The sequence below is a fragment of the Epithele typhae genome (assembly GCF_022376455.1).
Source record: "Epithele typhae strain CBS 203.58 chromosome Unknown BXZ73scaffold_8, whole genome shotgun sequence".
Taxonomy (NCBI): domain Eukaryota; kingdom Fungi; phylum Basidiomycota; class Agaricomycetes; order Polyporales; family Epitheliaceae; genus Epithele; species Epithele typhae.
The window spans coordinates 171758-192867 of record NW_025954199.1 but is presented as its reverse complement, the minus strand read 5'-3'; the positions used below and the strand labels follow the sequence as shown (position 1 = coordinate 192867).

Below are 21110 nucleotides of genomic sequence, written 5' to 3'. Positions count from 1 at the left end.
GTCCGCCTTTCGCATCGAAAGCATCCTCTTCGCGGTTTGAGCAAGTGCAGGCGCGTACATGCACTTTGAGACTGCAACGACTGCGCTGTCCATGCAACCGCAGACAAGACAAGCAGTTAGCGCAGAAGTGTTTTGTGGCCTCGAAACTCACCACTAGCGTTCCCTCGCCTCCTGTACATCCATTTCTTGCTGTAAAAGTCGTGTACAGGACATAGGGAGATTGTAAGCTGCACGAGCGCGAGGGTTTGCGTCAAAAACTTCGCACAGCCATCAGCTACACCGAGACGCGGGACTCCGGCGCGTCTTGTTCTCCCACCAACACCACCACCACCCACGACGGGCAACGGCCCAGCTTCGGAGCCCGAAAAGGCGTAGAAAAAGCCTGTCAAAGGTGTCTTTTCTGCAGCCTTTTGTGCACGTGTGAAAAAGGCACTAAAATGGGCAATTTCTCCGTGTGATTTACGGGGTGCCGAAAACGATCGATAAAGAGACCTTTGGTACCCATTCCAATAACGCGCGTTACTTATCATTCGTACTCACTTGTTTGTTACTCACATACTATACACGTTCTATTGCCTTTACAATGAATTCTATTGTCTTTGTTCTGAGCACAGTATTCTGTCGTGCCAAAACATTCACCCAAAACGTCACCTTTCAGGATACTCTACGACACACGCAAACTTGACATAAAAGTTCGCCTTTCCCACCCTTTTTCTCCCCTGGAAAAATACCTGCCGAAAATGACACCTTTGACAGACTTTTTCTACGCGTTTTCGGGCTCCGAAGCTGGGCCGTTGCCCGTCGTGACCACCACCACCACCACCACCACCACCGCCTCTCGACGTCCTTCGTGTTCTTCAGCTCCTCTCCTAGGCCTATCTCCCACTTTCCTTCAAGGCCGTAGTTAACACCCCCCCTCGTCATCAACCGATTCCGGCACTCACTCCGCCGGAACGCCTCATCAGGTCGCGCTCCTCCACCCGCCCGCCACGGCGTTTCGTTCCCCGCCTACCGCTCTCTCCCATAAACGTAGACTGCTCAAAAGGACGTCTTCCGCTGGGAAACATGGAGCGGGAGTTTGGTGCAGTGGGAGGACACCCGCTGCCGGTATGTGTTACACGTGTAGCACCCATTTTCTCGCAATGTACGCGTTTCCCGATGAACATCTTCTCGTTCGTCATGCCGTACCCTTTCTATTTGCTTCTTGAGGCTTCTTGCGATCTTCGCTGGCTCACCCCGCGTGGGCCTTCTTTCGTTCTCTCTTTCTGGAAGATCTCGCTATACATCAACGGTACTTAGCGGGCAGACGCCATTGGTGCGTGAGCCCCTGTTTTTGCGAGTTCTCAGTCGGAAGATATCAGCTCGTTTCATTCTCAGCGTAGGTCCCTAGTATGAGCGTGGGTGCCGTCTTCAAGCGTGGCGTCTAGAGCAGAAGGCTCTCGGTTGTATGTAGCCCACTCCATCCATCGTCCTCCAACCTCTGACGCAGCTCCCAGACTGATGGTAGCACTAGCAGACTTACTGGTGATCTCTGCTCATCGGGTGACGAAGGTCGCGTTCGGGGCCTCAAACGATGTCCGCTGCCTTGAACATGCTTGCTTTCGAGCGCAATCCGATGAACCTGGAACGGCATGGCGTGACTCTTCCTGGTGCGCACTACTATCTCGTCCGTTTGCGCGGGACGTTCATCCTGGTTCCGGCGTTCAGATAGAAAAAGCAGCTCGCGGATCGCAATCCTATGGCCTACGCACACCGCAAATCCAATCGCCAGATCTATGTGTAGCACACCCTTGTACGCTGGACTGTCATTTCATCACCTCATGCGCGCATACACTCACTTCACATGTACGGACGCAGAGCACAACACTCGACCTCATCTCCCGCGACAAGTGCTCTGGCTTGTCGGTACCATCAACATCATAGCCATCTCGTGGTGCCTCCCCTTCCCTCGCTGACACGGGACAACGATTCTAAGCCCGAGGAGGCCGCAAAGGAGATGTTGGAGGACTATCAAGGTGTGTTTCTTCATCCTCGATCCATCTACATTGGCTCAATTGCCGCCTATTGTCCCCCGCACACGCTCCAGATCGCCCATCGCGATCTTGGTGTGTGTCTTTTCCTTCCTCGATTCTCGTGCTATTTCCTTTCTCAACCCGAACCCCCGACACTCTTTGGCGTCACCTCCTCCACGCCTCTCCTCGTCGCCCCAATAGGATACCAAGGCGTCGGGCACGCCGACGCCGAGTGCGCGGCCGCACGCGCCGCGGGTGCACTCAACATTCCTCCCATCCGCGGCAGCGCCATCTCACGCTCGCTCGAGCAAGTCGCAGAGGCGAACGACTGTACGTCGAAGTGCGCATATACCCATCTCGCATGACTGCAGGCAGCTCAATAAAGACACATTGCCCTCTTCTCCCCTGTACGCAGAGCTGCGTTTGTCGTTGCCGTCGACATCATGATCATCGACTGGCGCCACCTTACATCGACTGGCGCCACCTGAACATCGACTGGGTTTCTCCTCTTCGCCCGTGGCCTTGACATCCGGATGGCGCTCTCGGACCCATATTCATGGATCGAGCCGGGGCTGCACCGCATATTTACGAGAGCAAGATACCCGCGCCCCGTATGAGGTGGCAAGCTCGTCGAGTCGGGCGGATGATGGGTCATGTCGTCGATGATCAAAGCGATCCTGAGTCTCGAGGTGCGTCTTCCTACCCTTACGTATCGCGCCAATGTATCACTCCTCGCACAGAGCGCGGAGATCGTGATCAACGAGGCATCGACGGAATCATCGTCTCCAACCACAGTGCGTCCTTCTCTCTTCCTTCCCCTTGTGCGCACCGTGGTGATCGACGTCAACTTAGACCACCACTAGATTGACCTCCCTCTTCGCGCTCGAACACATCATGCAGTCTCATGAAGTCAAGGCCGTGTCCGCGTCCAGCAAGCTCATACAATATGCCCGGAATCGTCAACTCCGGATGGAGCCCCTGGATCGGTACATGGCCCTACTCCGGCTGCAAGGCTACGCAAGTAACCAGGCGTCGTGTTTTCTTCCCCACCGTAGCCCATTTTCCCCGCGACGCCACTCAGACACGTGTCAAAGCACCCGGGATTCAGTATGCCACCGCTCAACTACCTTGCCCGAATCTCGCCATCATGCCAGTCGTCTCCACACTATATTCGGGTCTCCAGTTCGCTGAAGACAACCCGCCCCTCTCCGCACACACCCGACTCAACGTCGTACGGCACGAATGTGACGGAAAGCGGAGGCCCGCAGACGACGGAGACCCTCTCATCCAGCCCAAGGTGTGCGCGCGTCGGTCTCGCTCACTGGCGGAACGCGCCCCCTCCCTCCTCTCGACGGAACGTGAGCGAGTTCGTGCCCGACCTTCGCGAACGTCTCCTCCGTGCCTCGATCTCGCCAGTCGCCCTGGTTGACCCGGACGCCAAACTCCTCGACACGGCTGTGTCGCCCGCGGGCTGCGCACCGTCCTCGGCGTTGCGTGCACAAGGGCGAGCCCACAAGCGCCACGCCACGGTCTTCCACGAGGCACACGTGGATGCGACACGATTCGAAGCGACGGCCACCACGTCCCGTTCATCCAAGCATGCCCTCGTCCACCGCTGGTCCTTCAAGCGCATCCAGCACTCGCGCTCTCCCGCGCGCGAGCTTCGAAATCCCAGTCGATCCACCTTGCAGACCAAACCACCGGGGCCGTACATGGAGATGCTCCTCTTCGTGAGTCCTTCCCTACACATCACAGCCCCGCGTTGAAACCAACTCCCCGCAGTGGATGTGTGGCCCGCTCGGCCAGCGCCCGGACGGCACGGCCGTGTTCGCCGCGCCCATGGTCGCGCTCCAAGACCTCGGCTTCTTCGCGGCTACGCTTTCGGCCACCGCTCGCGGCGCGACCTCGAGGTCGCGTCCGCGCGCTTCGGCTGGGTGGAGCTCGCGGCGACGTACGCGCGCGTGACGGGGCGCCGCACCTCCCACTCTCGCTCGACGAGTGGATCGGGGTGTGGGACGGGCGCGGGCAGCGACCAAGGCGCAGACGAAAGATGTGGGGCGTGATACCGCCATCCGCGTCTTCGCGTTGGCGAAATGCGAGAGTGGGCCGAGTCTTCCGCGCTTTGCCGCGTCGAGACCGCGTACATGCTCGTACATGTTGTGCAAGGACTATTACTAGTACCGCCCGAGCCGCGGTCGGCCACAGGAAGTTCGTGCGATTTTCCCTCGTCCACAATGCCAAGACCTCGAAAAGCCGGGCTTTGAGCGTTTCGCTCTTTTCACTCCAACGACATCTTCGCCTCTTCCCCGCGGCAGAAACGAGCAGGAAGGTGAAGATCTCAGACTCGTAAGTGCTCCGACTCCGTACGCGCGCTGTCTGGCGCCCTCTGCCTGTCCAGTCTCCAAGCAGCACGCCGAAGGCGTACACCGCCTCAAAGACTACCGCTCAATCTGCGACCTCCAGACGCGCGGACGTGCCATTTCGACGCGCACCACCGACCGAGGAAACCCAATTCATACATCTATGTAGTACAAGTCCTTCCTGATACAAAACCCCACAACTTCCTACACCCCGAACCCCATCCGCTCGCGCTCGTGCCACGCGGGTGAGCTCGGAGACGCACCGACGTCGCTCTCTCCGCCCTTCGTCCGAGTCGCGCTCCACGGAGAGTCTGCGTAGAGTCCGCGTCAGCGTCCCCTTCCTCTCTCTCTCTCATACACACTCTCGCGCGCGCGCGACGAACGCTCACCTGGAACGCAGTCGAGGCTGATGTGCGCCTCCAAATTGTCCGTCGTCGTCGTGCGCTCGATCGTGACGGCGATGCCGTGTGCGCGGCGCGGCCGGGGCGGCGTGGAGAGGCGCGAGAGGCGCCGTTTCTAGTTATGATAAGCAGTTTATGATTACATTGATAAGCAATTATAGACGGTAAACATCCTGATCTAATGGGAAGTTTAGGACTACAATGCGTGCCTTTCTGGCGGCTGTAACTCTTCCTCCTACTTTGTACCCGCCGACCTAACCTTCCACTCTAACCGCATTTTCTCTCTGCTGCGCTCACTATCGACTATTGACACATCTTCCTCGGCTGAAAAACCTACTTTAGCATGTCATGACGAGCCGCCTCAAGCGCAAGCTCAATGACCTCGGTGTCGACACCGGGAGCTCCAAAGCCAACGAGTCCTTCTGTCTCGTACGTCCACCCTCACACCCTCTCCACGCCTCTAACCTCGTCCCACACTCCTGCAGATCGGCACCCCTCTCCCTCCCCTCGAAAAGTCGAAGGACACCGGCGAGTTCGTGCCGCTATGGAAGCAAGAGGTACGCCCGCCCCCGTCGCCCCCACCCCCACCCCCACCCCCAGCCCCTCACGCGCTCGCCTCAGGTCCGCGACGAGAAGGGCCGCCGCCGCCTGCACGGCGCCTTCACCGGCGGGTTCTCCGCCGGGTACTTCAACACCGTCGGCTCCAAGGAGGGCTGGACGCCGGCGGCGTTCGTGTCCTCCCGCGGGGACCGCGCCAAGGCGCGCGCGGTTCGCCCGGAGGACTTCATGGACGAGGAGGACCTCGCGGAGGTGCGCGAGGGCCAGAAGCTCGTCGACGAGACGGAGGAGATGGACCTCGGGGGGACCGCGGCGGAGATGGCGAAACGGGGCGCGGGCGCGGAACAGGAGTGAGTGTGTATTTTCTTCTCCTTTCTCGTGCGCTCTACGATTGGCAAGTTGCGGTGGTGTACCGTATCCAGAACATGACCAGGCCAGGTTCCCTGGGTCATGACTGGTCATGGTACGGTCACACCACGGGCAAAAGGAAGGCTGGTGGAATGCAGACCGGTCTTGGACCGGCCTTGAGCAAACGGATGGTCGCTTTTCATCTGCGTTTGACGTATCATGGCGCATACACCAATCGACACCTGTACTTGTTTGTCTGTGCCGAGTCTGGTGTCGCTGAAGCATGTCCAGGACAAGGAACGTGTTCCGGTCACATGTCTCTGCACCAAAGTGACGCATTCGTCGTGTTTCGCCCCGTGTCGTCCCGTGTTAAGGGAAAGAAAGAGGACAGTCCATGCTGACACCACCTGCCCCTACAGCCCCATCGCAGCCGCTCTCGCCGCGTCGCTCGCGCCCGCGCCCAAGGACTCCGTCGGCGCGCGCATCCTCAAGAAGATGGGCTGGCGCCCGGGCCACGGCGTCGGCCCCCGCCTCACGCACGCGCAGCGCAAGGCGCAGGACGCCGGCTTCCTCGACCCGACGAAGGAGGTCACCGGCGCCGAGGCGGAGGACGACGTCGAGGAGGCGAAGAAGCACATGTACCCCCGCCGCGACGCCCCCGTCCTCGCTGCCCGCCGGAAGGACAACTTCCACGGGCTCGGGTACAGCCCAGGCATGGGTCTCGTCGAGAGCGTCTCCGGGAGCGGCGGGGGTCCAGATGCTGGTCCGGGTGGTCCGAGGATATCTGGTGCGTGCGTCTCAAGATCCGGCCGCGTGTGGGAGTGCGGGAGTGCTCATGGTTGCCGGGCAGCGGGGTTCGGGCTGGGGGCGCTGAACGACGCGGAGGACGACGATGTGGACGTGTACGATTCCGCTGCGGGCCTGGCGTCGCGGAGGACTGTGGCGTTTGATTCCACGCTAGGTGAAGACGACCAGCACATCAGCATCGGGTCGAGCAGTGCAAGGAGGGCTGCGGCTCAGCAGCCTGTGAATTACCCCGTCGTTATCATTTGTCGGCCCTCACGCTGACGAGGATGGAATAGAGGGCGCCACCTGGCATAACCCAGAATTTCAATGACGGCACCCCAGTGCTCAAAGGGTTCGTGTTGTCTGACAAGCCAGTGGCAGAAGATCGATTGTACGTTCCGTATCGCCATTCGCGGTCTATGTATGCTAATTCACTTCATCTCAGGTTCCCACTACCCGACGCGCCCCCAGGCTGGCAGCCCAATCCGAAGCTCGTCTGGGACAAGGGCGAGGACAAGGAAAATGTTGTGGCTTCCCCTCCCGTGCCGCCTCCCATACCGTCTCCCGCGCAGCCGCACGCGCAGTGGAAGGCGAACCAGCTCTCCGCCGACCAGGTCAGTGTCGGGCATCGCCGTGGTTATTCTCGTCTGACCTCCGGACCCCAGCGCGGCGCCCTCCTCGGCGAGACGCCGCTCCCCGCTAAGACGCGCTCCGTGTTCGACTTCCTCTCCCAGAAGGACCGTGAACGCCTCCAATCCTTCCGCGCCCGACCCGACTCCGACACCGCCGCCGCTGCCCCGCACGAGCATCCCACCACCTCCCCGCCCCCCGGCCCTCCACTGCGCGCTCCCGGGGTCGTCCACGTCCCGCCGCTGCACCCGTCGGCGGCGAAGGCGGCGCTGTCGGGCTTCCAGCCGTTCGCGGGCGACGCGACCAAGCACGCGCGCTACAGCGCGTTCCTCGCCTTCCGCGCGGACGCCGCGCGCGAGCACGCGGGCGCGGACGCGCTCGGGTTCGGGCCGCTCCCGGGGCAGACGGTAGGCGAGTTCAACAAGGAGCTCGACGACTATGCGAAGGCCGCGACGGTCTTCAAGCCGCTCTCGGGCGCGATGGCAGATCGGTTCCGGACCGCGGTCGTCGTCGAGAACGGGCCGAGGGTCGTCGAGGGGCTGCACCAGCCGACGGGATACGCGGAGGACGCGGGCGAGGACGGGGAGAGGGAGAAGGAGAAGGAGGTGGAGGACCCGAAGATGGGCGCGGTGCGGCTGGGGATGTTCGGCCCGCTGACGCGCGAGGCGAAGCCGTGGCGGCCGGCGAAGCTCCTGTGCAAGCGGTTCGGGGTGAAGGAGCCGGAGGTGGACGACGGCGCGCAGGGCGCGCAGGAGGGGGGCGCCGACGTCGGGGCTCCGGACACGCCGTCTGCGTCCACCTCGGCCCAGTCCGTCGCGATGATCGCAGCCTCGGAGGCGGAAAGCGTCGGGGCGACGGCACCGGGCGTCGGACACCGGGACCTCGCGCACGTCGGGCTTGGGGAGGACGAGACGCAGGGCCGGGACACGCTCACGTACGAGCGCCCGGCGATGGACGTCTTCAAGGCGATCTTCGCGAGCGACGACGAGGACAGCGACGACGAGGGCGCGGGCAAGGGTGAGGGCGCGGGCCAGGACGAAAACATCGACGGTGCTCCTGTCGAGGACGACGTCGACGGCGCGCCGATGGACGTCGATGGGGAGAAGAAGGCGGTCCCGACACCCGCGCCCGCGCCGGACGGCCCCGTTGACCTTGCGACGTTTAGGCCGACGTTCGTGTCGCGCGCGGAGAGGGAGGGCCGGAAGGAGAAGGAGAAGGGTTCGGAGAAGAGCAGGAGGAAGGAGAGGAAGAAGGCGAAGGCGGCGCTCATGTCGTTTGAAGTCGAGGACGACGGCAGCGCCCCCAGCTTTGGACCCACTGGAGACCGGAAGGCGAAGGATCGCGACAAGGATAGGGATAGGGAGCAGAAGAAGAAGAAGCGGAAGGAGGAGCACACCGTCGACCCGCCGCAGCCGCCGCCCGCCGCCGCCGCCGGACGCAGACGTCGACATGGACGACGACAGCATGTGGGTAGAGAAGCCCGAGTCCGAGGTGGCGAAGAATCTGGTCGTGCGGGCGCGCGAACGTGCAGAGGGGTCGAGGAGGCCGGAAGGAGGCGGGCAGAGGGGACGAAAACGAGCCGTGGACTTCATGTAGGAGGCATCAAGTGGCGGATTTCGGAGTATGGATCGATGTGGGCCATGGCCAAGGTCACTTCGTCTGGATCCCATGTAGGGGTCGATCTAGATGTCCAGACGCTGTGGAGGCGCATCTTCAGTGTACGGTCCCCGAGGCGGAGGGGGCTCCGTATGAACAAAGCTTCAATATCTACGTCTTCGCATCGTATGGTACGCTTCTTCGGCCAAGACCCCGATAAAGGGATATGATCATCATCGCACGAGTGTTCGGAAGCGTATTTCTCTTGAACCTGCGCCGCGGTCTCCCTTGGTCGCCATCGGAAGACGGCGAAGTGCGGAGCGTCGGAAGGCAGACGGTGGCGCGGACATCGACCGAGCACGATTTGAAAAGTTCCTGGCTTGGCGAAATACGTCTCTTCCTGATCGAAGTAGAGCACGAGGGGGTCGAAAGGTAAGGTAGGCTTCGGGAAGTGGCTGCTTGCGATGTTGAGGGAATGGAGAATGGGAAGAGCATCGAAGTCGGGGAAGACGAGGAGAAAAGGGAAGCTGGGGGCGAATGTTTCGCAGAAGGTTCTGAGCTGCTCCATGTTACGCGTCGCTGGCCGAAGATCCCCGGAGTAGCAGGGCCGCGAGACAATGTGTATCTCCTCCATCACCCACTGGTCGTGAGGGACGGGGAACTTGGCATGGACGCGTCGAGGCGTCGCAGGTATATACATAGGGTGTCCTTGCCGAGTGAGCGATGTGGAATGCTTCTGGAGTAGAAGGTAGTGCGGACCGAGGGTAGGAGGAAAATATGGCGCGAGACTTTTGCAGAAGAGGTTGACCAGGAGTAAGGGTGTCTGATTTTTCGTCATGTGAAATACGGGCGCAGTGAGGAGCACTCCGTCCGGCGTGGTGGAAAATATGGGTCGTCCGAGCCCAGTCGATCCATGTGCTGTGAGCGTTTCTGGTGGAAGTTGGGGTTCCGTCACTGCTCAACAGGCTTCAGTACTGCCACTACATAAATTTCAGTAAAAAGAGACGAACACTGTGACACCGTCGTCATGGCTGCTGGTCCTGTGATCGGTTTTTCATAAGACACGGTACTTGAGTGATAATACCACTCTGGGTCTGGTGGGAAGAGATAGAGGGATTCCGAGCCAGAATGTACGTGGACCTGATCCCACCCGTTGCGTGGATCATCGATTTGAAGTATTGGCACAGGACGAGCACTACAGAGGAATAAAGAAGGGTCGCCAGAAATCTTCATAATCTCTTCAAGCAGTCGATAGAACGCGTTCCCGCCTTCTCCGTAAAGAACCGGGATGTTGATCCCGAACAAGCCAAACAAACAATAAGCGCGATCTTCAATCCTCGTGGTGACGCGACTCGACGCCCAGGACATGCGCGCCGCGATGCTCATATCCGCGAACGGCGTTTCAAATCGCAGGACTTCCGCAGGGATGCCAGTCGCGTCCTTGAGGGCTCCTGAGAGCCCGAACTTGCTGCCGAAGGGTGTCCATGTCTTCGAAAAGAAGAAAAGGGCCCGCGAGGCGAGAAGCTCTTGGAGCGTCCAGCCACGAGTGATCCATCTGCATCTCCTCAAACGGGATGAAGCAAGATCGTGAGAGAAGTCGTCAGAGAAGTCGTCTACATCGGCCAGGTAGACGTAGCAAACGGTGGAGAGAGCGTAGTAGCGGAACATGGAGTTGATCGCTTCCGTAAGTTCCGTACTGCTGGTTTTATCAATGCAGCAGGTGTCAACCCACGCGTAATCGTAGCCATCTTTCTCTGCGAGAATCAGGAATTGGCGGACTTTGGAGAACAGTCGATCGCGGGGATTGAAGGCAGCCCGGGGCTGGAGAGGCCGTGACGTTGCGGAGGGTGTTCGTTTAGTGGTGGACACTTTGACGATGAAGTCCCGGAGCTCTTCGACCGTTTGTGGTAGTGAGTTGTCCCCATCCCGACGTCGTTGGCACTCCCTGTTGAGCGCTTGCACCTTCTGGAAGGTGTCTTCTTCTCCTTCTTCAGGCCGGAGCCAGGTGTGTGAAAGGATGGCATATCCCCCCTTTACATCCTCGGGGCGAGAAAATGAAACGAGATTTGCGCGTGCTGTACCAAGTAGCCACATCTCGCTAATGAATGGGTCGTCAACAGGGTGTCTTGCTGTCACAAGGCTAGTTGCCATGACTCACAGCAGGGCAAAGCTCTGGAAAGAAAAGCCAGAACTCCGTCGGGGTTGGACTGAGTGGGCAGGTGGGTGTGCAGGGCGTGGGGCGGAGATGGGGAGATAGACGGTGGGAAGGACGGCGAAGTCAGCGGCGAGTCAAGATAATGTACTGCGAGGTGAACTCACCCGCCCATCCCACGGTCACAGAACGTCTCGACTTCGGGCCGGAAGAGCTGGGCCCGTGTCAGAAATGCCCAATATGCGTGCATGCGCAGAGATGACATTACCGAGCGAAGCAGAGCTTGATGCAGCGGCTTATTGAAACCTGCCTTCCTGTTGAGGGCGACGCCCGTTCGCCGCCACGCATGGGACGACGGTTATTTAGACAAGTCAGCGAGACCGGCTTAGAGCACGAGAACAGAACGATTCGCGAGAGAAGTCAGACCGAGTGGATATGGTGGGAAAGGAAGAAGCAGCGAATGGTCCAGAAGACCAGCCGATAGTATTGAGGCAATGGGGGTAATGTGATATCTGCTGCAATACATAGAGTCAGAGGTGCCCGATGTCGTACCGTGCCGCTATCACTCCGCTTCGGAGTCACCACCATCGATCCCCTCCTCCTCTTCTTGAGCTTCGGCTCCAATTTGTTCGCCTTCTAGTTCAATCTCAGCTTCGTCTTCCGAGCCACTCTCTTCGACATTGCCGCGCTTCCGCTTCCCCTGAACAGAGGGAGACTGGTCCCCATCCGCCAAGGTGACGCACGTCAAGCGAGTGCCCTTCGTGTCGTACTCCGCCAGAGGGTCGAGCTGTATTGTCTCCACGGAGGTTTCGGGGACAAGAGCCAAGTCGTACAGACGGACCTTCCCGTCTGAAGAGACCGTGCAGACAACGGTGGTAGACTCGCGTGACGACCCTTCCGGTAGGCTTATGCGTATCGCGTCGACGGCTTTTACGCTAGAAGACTTGGTCATTGGTACCTCTTTTGGGTAGTCTACGAAGAACACCCACCGATTGCTGTGGCCAACCATCTCTGCGATGACCGCAGGTATTTGCGTACGATCGTCCGGAACAGTATATATCGTCAGCTTCTTGTCTTCAGCACCGACGAGCAGCAAGTCGCCCTCGCCAATGATGCGCTTGCAAAAGTGGATATCCTGTATGCGGGATGGATGGGTGACGGTGTGAAGAAGTTCCATGTCCTAGGTGGCAAACATAAGTATCGAGGCGAGACAACATCGAAGAACAGCCCGGCGTACAGTGTTATAGATGTCGATTGTGTTTTGAGTTTGTACGCCAAAAATTGAGCCATCCACAGACCACCGCACTAGTTCACCCTCTGCGCGATATTGTGAGCGTAAGTCCCAATCGTAAGGGGATGCGTGAAAGAGTGGGGGTTATGGCACCGTTTCGAGATCTAGAGGCTCACGGGATAACGGAACATACCTTTGCCCAATTTTATACTTGCAGAACCCTTGCCGCGCATGAGGTCCCACATACGCAATGTCCTGTCCTTGCCTACACTAAGGGCAACCTTGCAAGACTTGTGTACTGCGACCGAATTGACGCGACCCTTATGTCCCTTGAGCTCGCGCAGCACGGCCCAGTCCCGTGCTCGGAACAAGCAAAGCGTGCCGTCTTCGGAGGCAGAGAGGAGGTAAGAACGCGAAGGGAAGACGAGGTGTGTGATGGACCCTGTGAAGATCTCGCCATTCGAATATAGTATTTATGGTAGCAGCCGGAAGTACACACCTTGATGGTGCATGAGCCCTCCGATCTCCTTCCGCCTCCGCAGATCCCAGACTTTGATTATCTCGTCGTCACTCCCAGTCGCCAACCATTTCCCTCCTTCTGGGGAAGCCGAGACAGACTTGATGCACGATACATGTGCAGGGAAAATGAAGATGGGTTTTAAATCGAAGGCGTACTTCAACCCTTCCGAGTACACAGTGCCTTCGAGACCGTAGAGTAGTTTCTCGTAGGAGCCGAAAACAACCTTGAAGGATGTAGGCAGAGAAGAGCTCGGGTCAGATACCTGGACGCTGGCTTTCTTCTGCTTTTTGGGCGGGGGAGTTACGGCCCGGGCTTTCCCCTTAGCTTTCGCGCTGAGGGCAGGAGCATCGGCTTCTATGTGGAATTTGGGCTTTGAAGGATTGGAATGGATTTGCGGGACTATCTTCGCTTTCTTCTTCAAGCTTGGTTTGAGTGTGCCAGAGGATGCAGAGCGGGAAGACATGATCGAGGGAGGAAAAGGCCAGAAATTTTCCGAAAGAGGAAACGCGGGGCGGATGTTTGCGTGTGTTAGGATCCGGGGCTCTTGGACAACATGCACAAAGAACGCGCCCCCTCGGGCCGTGTCTTCCGCTCACCGCTGAGCGATCGCACCGTGGTTGCACTGGCAGTCCATTCCGATGTCCTCTCGTCCAGTTCTACGGATATCCTCGCGTCGCCATGCATCTCGACGGTTACACCACAGCTCTTCCATTCGCGCCCTTGTACCTGGGACGACTGACTCTCCCATTCCTCCGACACGACCGGGTTCATTGACGGGATTTCGACTGGCTGTGAAGGATAACATCTGTACCAAGTCGATGCCGACGACATGCTCCTCGAAGATGCTTGAGAACTTCTCATCACCGTATGATGCAACTGTCGTTTCTCTACTATCGAACAGCGGGGCAGAGATCGTAGGGAAGACCAACTGTGACGAGTTTGGCATGGGGTAAGCCGTCTAGCATATTGCCTCCTGAAAGTCGCTCAAACATCTCAGTTCCCTCAACATCCACTCCATTCATGGCGCAGTTGTCAATCCCCTTGCTATCCAGGACTCGGAACATGGCCAGCAGCACCGCTCGGCCGGAGGTAGTTCTGGAGGGAGCGCTGCTGCCGTCGCAGCTGGGCTGTGTGATGCGTACGTTGGCCGTCAGTACCTACGCGATCATTTCTGAAAATTTTTGAAGAACAGTGCCCTAGGCACGGATACTGGCGGTTCCGTGAGATTGCCAGCTTCTTACTGTGGAGTCGTCGGTCTCAAGCCTTCGTATGGGATCGTTAGTCGTTGGGGCGTCGTCTCTTTCGCGGACAGCATGGATTGTGTAGGAGTACTTGGAGCCCGCGTTTCCACGGTGAAACGTGTGCACGGTGAGTCCTTCTGTCTCATAAGATGCTGTGCTTTTCCTCAAAGAGAAGTCTAGACACATTGGCAAACTACGACATTCGTGATCCCACAGCAGCCCCACAACACATTAGAGACAGGGCTGCTGAGTTGTGCCGAAGCCACGATGCTATCCGTGGCGAGTCTTTGGCAGGACTACGGGTTGGCATCCCGCAGGTCAGTACTCCCCAGTCGCGCATCCATACGGCGTTTTCCAACGACGCACGCAGGAATACTTTCCCGCCGAACTCCAAAGCGATGTAGTGGAAACTGTCAGAAGTGTTATCTCTCAGTTACAGGCTCACGGGGCGACTGTTATACCTGTCTCTCTACCCACCACCCCTTACGCGCTCAGCGTCTACTACGTCATCTCAAGCGCAGAGGCCAGCAGCAATCTTGCTCGATATGATGGTGTTGAGTATGGTGAGTGTTATCTGCATATACAGAAGGAGATTGTGATATTGAGTTTTTAGGCATGCGTGTAACGCCTCCCCCCGGAGCCGATCTCACGAAAACAGCGAATATCTACGCCCTCACCCGTTCGCAAGGATTTGGGAGTGAAGTGCAGCGTCGAATACTCCTCGGGACGCACGCACTTTCTGCGGAGTGAGTGCAGTAGCTCTAACAAAGGCTCACAGAAGATCTCACCAACTTCGTTCTTACAGTGCTTTCGAGAACTACTTCCTACAAGCTCAGCGCGTGCGACGGCATATCAAGGCCGACTTCGACCGCTTGTTCTGCATACCCAACGCCCTATTGTCGTCACACTCCGCCACACCAACAGCACAAAACGGAGTACACGTCCTCATCCACCCTTCCGCCATTCAGACCGCACCTCTTCTTCCAACGAGTACAGCAGCCGACCGCGAAGATGCGGACTCTGCCCTCGATGCCTATGTCCAAGATGTCATGACCGTTCCAGCCTCCCTGGCCGGGCTTCCGGCGCTAAGTGTTCCGGGAGGGAAAGGAACCGATGGATGGCCCATTGGTGTCAGTATCGTGGGTCAGTGGGGTACTGATGAGCTTGTTCTGAAGGTGGGCGAAGTGATTGAACATTGTCGCACCGTCGGGTCGTCGGGTCCTTGATCAGGTGCAACCTCCATAAAGCGTAGATACTAGTACTTGCTTAATTTACGACTGGTCATACATTAGTTTTCACCTTGCTCTGGACGAATATCTTACCAGCCTGCGAGTGTCTCACCAAGTCGTGTGTAGCTTCACTTTCGGCTACATGAACCTCCAGTCCGCGAAGGGATCGGCCACCAGTGGAGACTCGATAACTCCCCAGGTCCGAGAAACTCGGACGCCGGGGCAACGCGTCTGGCTCGCGGCCACGACGCGGACGGAAACTTTCCCTCATCCCTTCACGTCTTATCCCTTTCTATTGTCCCTACAAAGCCCTTGCGTATTCCACAACCCCTACAAGACCCAGGGAATACGCGTCATGGGAAAAAGAAAGTCGAATATCGGTGGTCTCGCGCGATTCGTGCTCGAAGCAAACAACAACACGCCAGAACCATTTGCCACTTCTTCCAGCATCAGTGTCACCCCCGCACAAGGCGCAGCAGACTCGAAAAACGAAGAGAACATACTGGAAACCCCGGAACCTCGGCCTAAGAAGAAGCAAAAACTCCGAACGGGCCTTCTGGGTTCTGGGCTGGAGAGGATTGACGCAACGGGTCTGGTTCCCTTTTACACGGAGGCATCGCAGGTTCCCGAGCACCTACAAAAGTGTGAGTAATATCGTATCACGCGCGAAGTGGCACGAGGAGCTCACACGGAAGGCCAGACTTTTCTCAGCGAGAACGTTTCTTCTCGCTGTACTCGTCTGGGTGTCTTCTGGACGAAGAAGGATGGTACAGCGTAACACCCGAGAAGATCGCAGACCAAATTGCAGAACGATGTAGATGCGATGTCGTGCTTGACGCGTTCTGTGGGGTCGGAGGGAACGCCATCGCGTTTGCGAAGACCTGTGAGCGAGGTGCGTGCCGGTCATTTCTGCGTATTGCGTCGCCCCATGCCCACAAGGCCGTTCTGCCCCCCTCGCAGTCATCGCGCTTGACGTATCTCCGATCCGTCTTGCGCTAGCGCGTCACAACGCCGCGCTTTATGGTGTAGAAGACCGCATAGAATTCGTCCTCATGGACTTCTTCTCGTTTGCGCGCACCCTGAATAACGCCGCGAACTCGAGCCGTGCGCGGCGGAAGATCGACGCCGTCTTCCTTAGTCCTCCCTGGGGCGGCCCGGCCTATCTTGCCGGCTCACCAACCAAAGCCTCCGCGAAGGTGGCTGCCACAGGAGAAGAGGGAGAGGCACACGCGGATTACAGCCTGGAGAGCATACGGCCCGTTCATGGTGCGGAACTCTTCAAGATCGCGCGCGGTATCACCAAGAACATCGCGTATTTCCTCCCCCGGAATTCGAATCTCGAAGAGATCTCGGCCCTCGTGAAGGATTCCTCCACTGGCGCGGCGGTGGAGAAGGTCGAAGTCGAAGAGGAGTGGATGGGGACGAAGTTGAAAGCTCTGACTTGCTACTTCGGCGGTTTCGTGACGGGCCAAGAAAATATGTTCGAGGCATAGACGCGTTCGGTATGTTTTTACATGCAGACTGCTGTTTCTAGCACGGTGGTGACCTGTTTTTTGTGTACCATCATAACAGGACTTCGCGTCTTCGAACGCGGCCTTGGTCTTTATCTCTATTGCGCTCGGGCCTTCAGCGAGAGTCTATTGTCATGTCGGTGGACGCGATCACCAGCTCAGGGGAGACCACTGCGTGACGTCACGCGTTTGCGGCTCGCCCGCTATTGTCTTCCCATCTGGGCATACTCGACTGGTTGAAACCAACATACGGATTGCCGCCCATCCCACACCTCCGTATTCTTTTGGTTCCGTGCACCAACCCTCCAGTGCCCATCTGCCTCGACCTTGCCAACAACTCGCCTTCACCTGTCTCCAGCTGCCCACACGCGCGTCGAGAAAACCCCTTCATTGTCAGCCACTCCGACCGCCACTTACTTCTGCACCTTTCCGTGACTCGTCTCTCCACCTCTCTGCCACTTGCCTCTCCGCCACTTGCCTCTCCGCCACTCACCCTGCGGTCTGTCTCCCCACCCTTGGCCATGGCCACGAAGCGGAAGAACGATGAAGAACTCGACTTCGTGGGAGACAAGAGAAAGAAAGCGAAGCAAGAGGACTCGCCAGGCAGAGGAATGCTCGCCAGACTGCTCTGTCTACCAACCGAGCTGCAACTATTGGTACGCCTCGCCTCCCTCGTTGACCATCTAGATCTTTCTTCTGTCACGCCCCGCTCACTGGGTGGTCGCCGTAGGTCTTCCAAGAGCTGCACCCGAAGATCCTCTACAACATCAGCTTATCGTCCAAGCAGCTGAGGGCGTTCCTCTGGGACCAGTCTAATCGGTCTTTGTGGGAGAGAACCATCAAACGTGCGGAAGAACTGCCGGAAAGGCCACCATGGTTAAGCACATACGCGTTCATCCGGTTGTTGTACATGCCTTCTTGCCATGTGAGTACTCTACCAAGCTTCTCGCGTGCAGGTACTCATACCCTTTCCCCTCTCCTAGAACTGCGGCACGGATGGAGTGAGAGAAATCATTTGGCCTTGGTTTGCTCGATACTGTGAGGGCTGCGTGCTCGAGGTGTAAGTGTGTTCGCAACGTTGCGCCTCATTGTCGCTTACGCGCCTCTTCCCGCTGTCTAGCTCCCATTGGGAAGACAGCCGGGATGCCGATGCCAACGAAGTCCCAGCCAGTCCGATGGGGAAAATGTGGATCTCTGCGGAAGCGCAGTATCGCCATGTCGAGAGGTAAGCAATTTGACCTCTGTGAGACAGTTCACTGAAATTAATGGCTCAGAGATGGCACATGCACTTGGCGTGTCTTGAAGTCCTCTCTTCGCGAGTGGAAGCAGGATTGGAAGAGAGACCCCGACTCCTATCGGTTCTTCTTGCGAAGGCGGAGCGAAGGAGAAGAACGGGTTAAAGTATGTTCTTTGCCATGAACAATCGGCTTGCGAATTCTCATCAATGTGGCATAAATAGTATATCTCTCAAGGAAAGAAGTGGGAGGCGGAAGAACGAGCAGACGATAGAGCACGCGAGCAACAGTGGGTTTATATCTTCTCTATGCGACAGTTAGCGCTGAAATGTGTCTCAAGGATCATTGAGACACTCCGAAGCCAGAACTGGTCAGAGGTCTTGGATTTCATTGGCGAAGGCATCCGGTACCTACTCGCGCTCCCTTCACTTCGCTCGTTTGAACCAGGGAGGGTCCCAAGTGCGTGCCATTGCTTACATTTCACCTGCCAAAGTCTAACGCTCATTTTGAGGAGACATGGAGGTGATCCCCCACGATGCACTGGAAATTCTCTTGGGGATCGGCCGGGACATGGTATACAATAAAATACTCAAAGAAATGTCACCCCGTCTCAATGCTGTCCGAGCGGCCATCTTCCTTCACTACAGCACCCCGAAAACTCCGCGTGATCTCTGTCGGCCACACCTTGCAGATGTAGGGAACAGAGATGAAATCAAGTCATTGGTAGAACTTCCGCACAGTATCCCCACCACGCATCTAGGCCCTCACCTCGAGAACGTCATCTCGAAGCTACACGGCCCATGGATGTCAAGACGCCGCGCCAAGCTCAGGCAGGTCTTGGGTAGCTACCTACCCTCAGGCTCTCCCAACATCGATCCTCTTGCTTTGGCCATGGGGATTTTCTTTTGCTCCGGTCCTTGTGGCGGTGCCTTTCTCCACTATCCCGACATCCTAGGACATCACTGCACTCGAAGATGCGACAGACCTAGTCTGCCTTCAGTCTATCATTGGGCACTCAGCGCAGAAACCATTCACCACTACTCGCACTGGGATGATGCGTTTGATGGCGCGACTTGCCCCTTCTCCACAAATGTCCTCAAAAAGGAGGACGTGAACCTGTGGACCATCGAGGCCATGCGTTCAATCGTACGCGCATTGGACATCGATCCGTCAAGGGCGACGATCGAAGATTTGGAGGCGTCCCAGAAGCGCCTCCGATGCACCACATGCGTGAATGAACATAACGAAGGGCGCTGGTTTGCGTACGGCTGGCGAGCAGCGGTGAGTTCGCCGGTTACGGCTGCTTGTGTTCGGTCGGCTGACGGCGCTTGCAGCTCAAACACGCCTGGGACTGCAAGTGCGAGCCAGAAGGCGGCGGTCACCCTGCACAACTCGCCCAGTGCTCGTGGGCTCAGGTCCGCGAGGACGAGCTCCCGCATGTCCTCCAACTCGAGCGAGACATCGTCGCCGAGGCGATGGAAAACCCGCCGACCGGATTGGACGTCGTGTGGACGAGCTGCCTGAACGACTTGAGCGTCCCGTGGGAGTCGATGATCAAGAACCTTAAGCACCTGTGAGTCTTATTGCAGGTGCTTGTAGTAGGTCTACTGATCTCAGTCTCTCCAGTCTTCGTTCACAGGATCGGATCGTTCCCTGGATTCCGCCCCCTTCTCCGGCGCAGGCTCTGAAGGACGGTCTGGCTTTCCCTAACCCTCTCCTTTGCAAGAACACGCCGCATGTTTACCACTGGTACTCTCCTCGTATCGACTGCAGGAAGTAGAGGAAGTCAGGCGGAGGGAGGGCGGGTCGGCTCATAGATTGCGCACCATAGGACTTCCTCCTTGCCGTGTTCACATTGCCATGTCTTCTGTAGCTCCGGTCCTTTTATATTGTGGTCAATAAGACGAAATTAGAGGGGTTTCACCAGGAAACTGCCAGTCGGCCTCAAGCCGACGAATCGTGTCTTGCGGAAGGCTTCGGAACCGCCGGTCTCGAATTACCCCTGGAGTATCTCCGAGCCTCGTACCCGAGGGCGCCGCTCCAGAGTCTGTGGACTGTTCTCGCAAGACTATGATCAATCGGCGGAGATCCCCCATAAGATTGGGAGGCGGTATAATACCTCCGCCGCGTTGATGTGCCATCCTGCTTCAAAACCCACAGCCAGGTACACCTGACGGCCAGTTCAACTGGGCGGGCAATGAACAGTGGACACATCTCTCCTGAATGCGCCCCCCTCAAAAACCTGTCCGCCAATTCGGTTGGTTGGGATCAAGGGATGTTACCCCTCTTCTAGGGGAACCCGCGGTCCGAAAATTTGGATGTATCTCCCCCGAGGAATAGGCCCTGCACTGGGCCCGGAAACTCGGGCTTGAGTTGACCTCCTGGCCTGAATGATGGAATGGCCCCGGGCCGACCCCTGCCAATTCATGAACATGGGACGAAGCCTGATGCGGAATTCAGCTGTACGACTTTGACGGACTCGCACTCGTTGTAGCTCGAAGAGTGAGGAGAGCTCATCGCCCTCGAGACCCACCCGGCGCACCTCCGAAACTCGGTGCGGAACGTGGCTGACCGCTGCATACTGAGTACTGACTCCGCAGCCAGTCCCGAAGTACAGCATTAAATTGGAGCGGTGGAAGCTCGAACGTAGAACGGGCGCGGAACAGTGCAAGACGAAAAAGTAGCTCATGGCGGAGCCGGGGCAGGAACGCATTGCGCAACACGGGACCGTTGCTGCCAGTGGCAGAGCGTCGCCGGGGCTGCGCCGCGTTACTGACGTTACCGGGTGTAGACGGAGAGCACGGCTGAAAACGGAGCGCGCGATTGTCATCCATGCAAATCAATCTGGGCGGCAATGTGCAAGTGGCGCCCGAACACTTCTCTCTCTTATTTCCTCCAGGCACTCGTTAGAAGGTTAGCCTAAAAGAGACTACAGGCTCTCAACAAGCGTCGCGGTTCAGGAGCAGGTGAGAAACCCCAGGAACGGCGCAGACAGAGGTTCTTATCGCTGAGCGAATACGTATCCGATTTCCACCCACGCCGCGACTCATTCAGGGCCAGTAGAAGAAAGCCCGCTGCTACGCCGTGCTTCTTGTCTCCTCTTAACACATGAAAAGCCGTCGTAGGGTGGAGTCAGCTATGTCCAAGCTACGACCTACTATATCTGACGTTCCCGACTGGAGTTCATGGGCTCATTGGCGTCTTTCTTCTACTAACACAATCGTCAGCGGCAGGCTCTGCGAGTAGTGTTTGCATTTCGACGACGAATTTGGTGTGGAGGAATGAATTTGAAAAGACGCG

General features: G+C 57.8%; 6 protein-coding genes across 6 annotated transcripts; 4 read left to right on the top strand and 2 right to left on the bottom strand.

Moving 5' to 3' along the window:
• Positions 1-5121: 5121 nt before the first annotated feature.
• Positions 5122-8691, top strand: BXZ73DRAFT_88499 (uncharacterized protein; the record flags this gene model as incomplete). The annotated part of the gene is made up of 10 exons (XM_048024973.1): positions 5122-5202; positions 5259-5330; positions 5395-5681; positions 6099-6466; positions 6530-6705; positions 6762-6856; positions 6911-7079; positions 7131-8266; positions 8288-8538; positions 8627-8691. The coding sequence occupies 10 exons, from the start codon at positions 5122-5124 to the stop codon at positions 8689-8691; spliced, it is 2700 nt and encodes an 899-aa protein (XP_047880623.1).
• A 951-nt stretch (positions 8692-9642) lies between these two features.
• Positions 9643-10785, bottom strand: BXZ73DRAFT_88498 (heterokaryon incompatibility protein-domain-containing protein; the record flags this gene model as incomplete). Its single annotated transcript, XM_048024972.1, has 4 exons — positions 9643-9671; positions 9891-10469; positions 10559-10583; positions 10654-10785. The coding sequence occupies 4 exons, from the start codon at positions 10783-10785 to the stop codon at positions 9643-9645; spliced, it is 765 nt and encodes a 254-aa protein (XP_047880622.1).
• Positions 10786-11405: 620 nt separating this feature from the next.
• On the bottom strand, positions 11406-13057 carry BXZ73DRAFT_42512 (WD40 repeat-like protein; the record flags this gene model as incomplete). Its single annotated transcript, XM_048018971.1, has 5 exons — positions 11406-11778; positions 11833-12023; positions 12081-12160; positions 12268-12516; positions 12574-13057. 5 exons carry the CDS (start codon positions 13055-13057, stop codon positions 11406-11408), a joined length of 1377 nt encoding a protein of 458 aa, XP_047880621.1.
• Positions 13058-13232: 175 nt separating this feature from the next.
• BXZ73DRAFT_42500 (amidase signature enzyme) lies at positions 13233-15061 on the top strand (the record flags this gene model as incomplete). The annotated part of the gene is made up of 7 exons (XM_048018967.1): positions 13233-13543; positions 13592-13732; positions 13787-13962; positions 14016-14152; positions 14206-14398; positions 14449-14581; positions 14641-15061. The coding sequence occupies 7 exons, from the start codon at positions 13233-13235 to the stop codon at positions 15059-15061; spliced, it is 1512 nt and encodes a 503-aa protein (XP_047880620.1).
• A 358-nt stretch (positions 15062-15419) lies between these two features.
• On the top strand, positions 15420-16557 carry BXZ73DRAFT_42420 (S-adenosyl-L-methionine-dependent methyltransferase; the record flags this gene model as incomplete). Its single annotated transcript, XM_048018952.1, has 3 exons — positions 15420-15708; positions 15765-15956; positions 16025-16557. 3 exons carry the CDS (start codon positions 15420-15422, stop codon positions 16555-16557), a joined length of 1014 nt encoding a protein of 337 aa, XP_047880619.1.
• Positions 16558-17096: 539 nt separating this feature from the next.
• BXZ73DRAFT_98596 (uncharacterized protein) lies at positions 17097-19590 on the top strand (the record flags this gene model as incomplete). Its single annotated transcript, XM_048027738.1, has 10 exons — positions 17097-17231; positions 17306-17500; positions 17559-17635; positions 17696-17800; positions 17850-17976; positions 18035-18099; positions 18151-18269; positions 18811-19091; positions 19145-19383; positions 19437-19590. The coding sequence occupies 10 exons, from the start codon at positions 17097-17099 to the stop codon at positions 19588-19590; spliced, it is 1497 nt and encodes a 498-aa protein (XP_047880618.1).
• Between the last annotated feature and the right edge of the window lie 1520 nt (positions 19591-21110).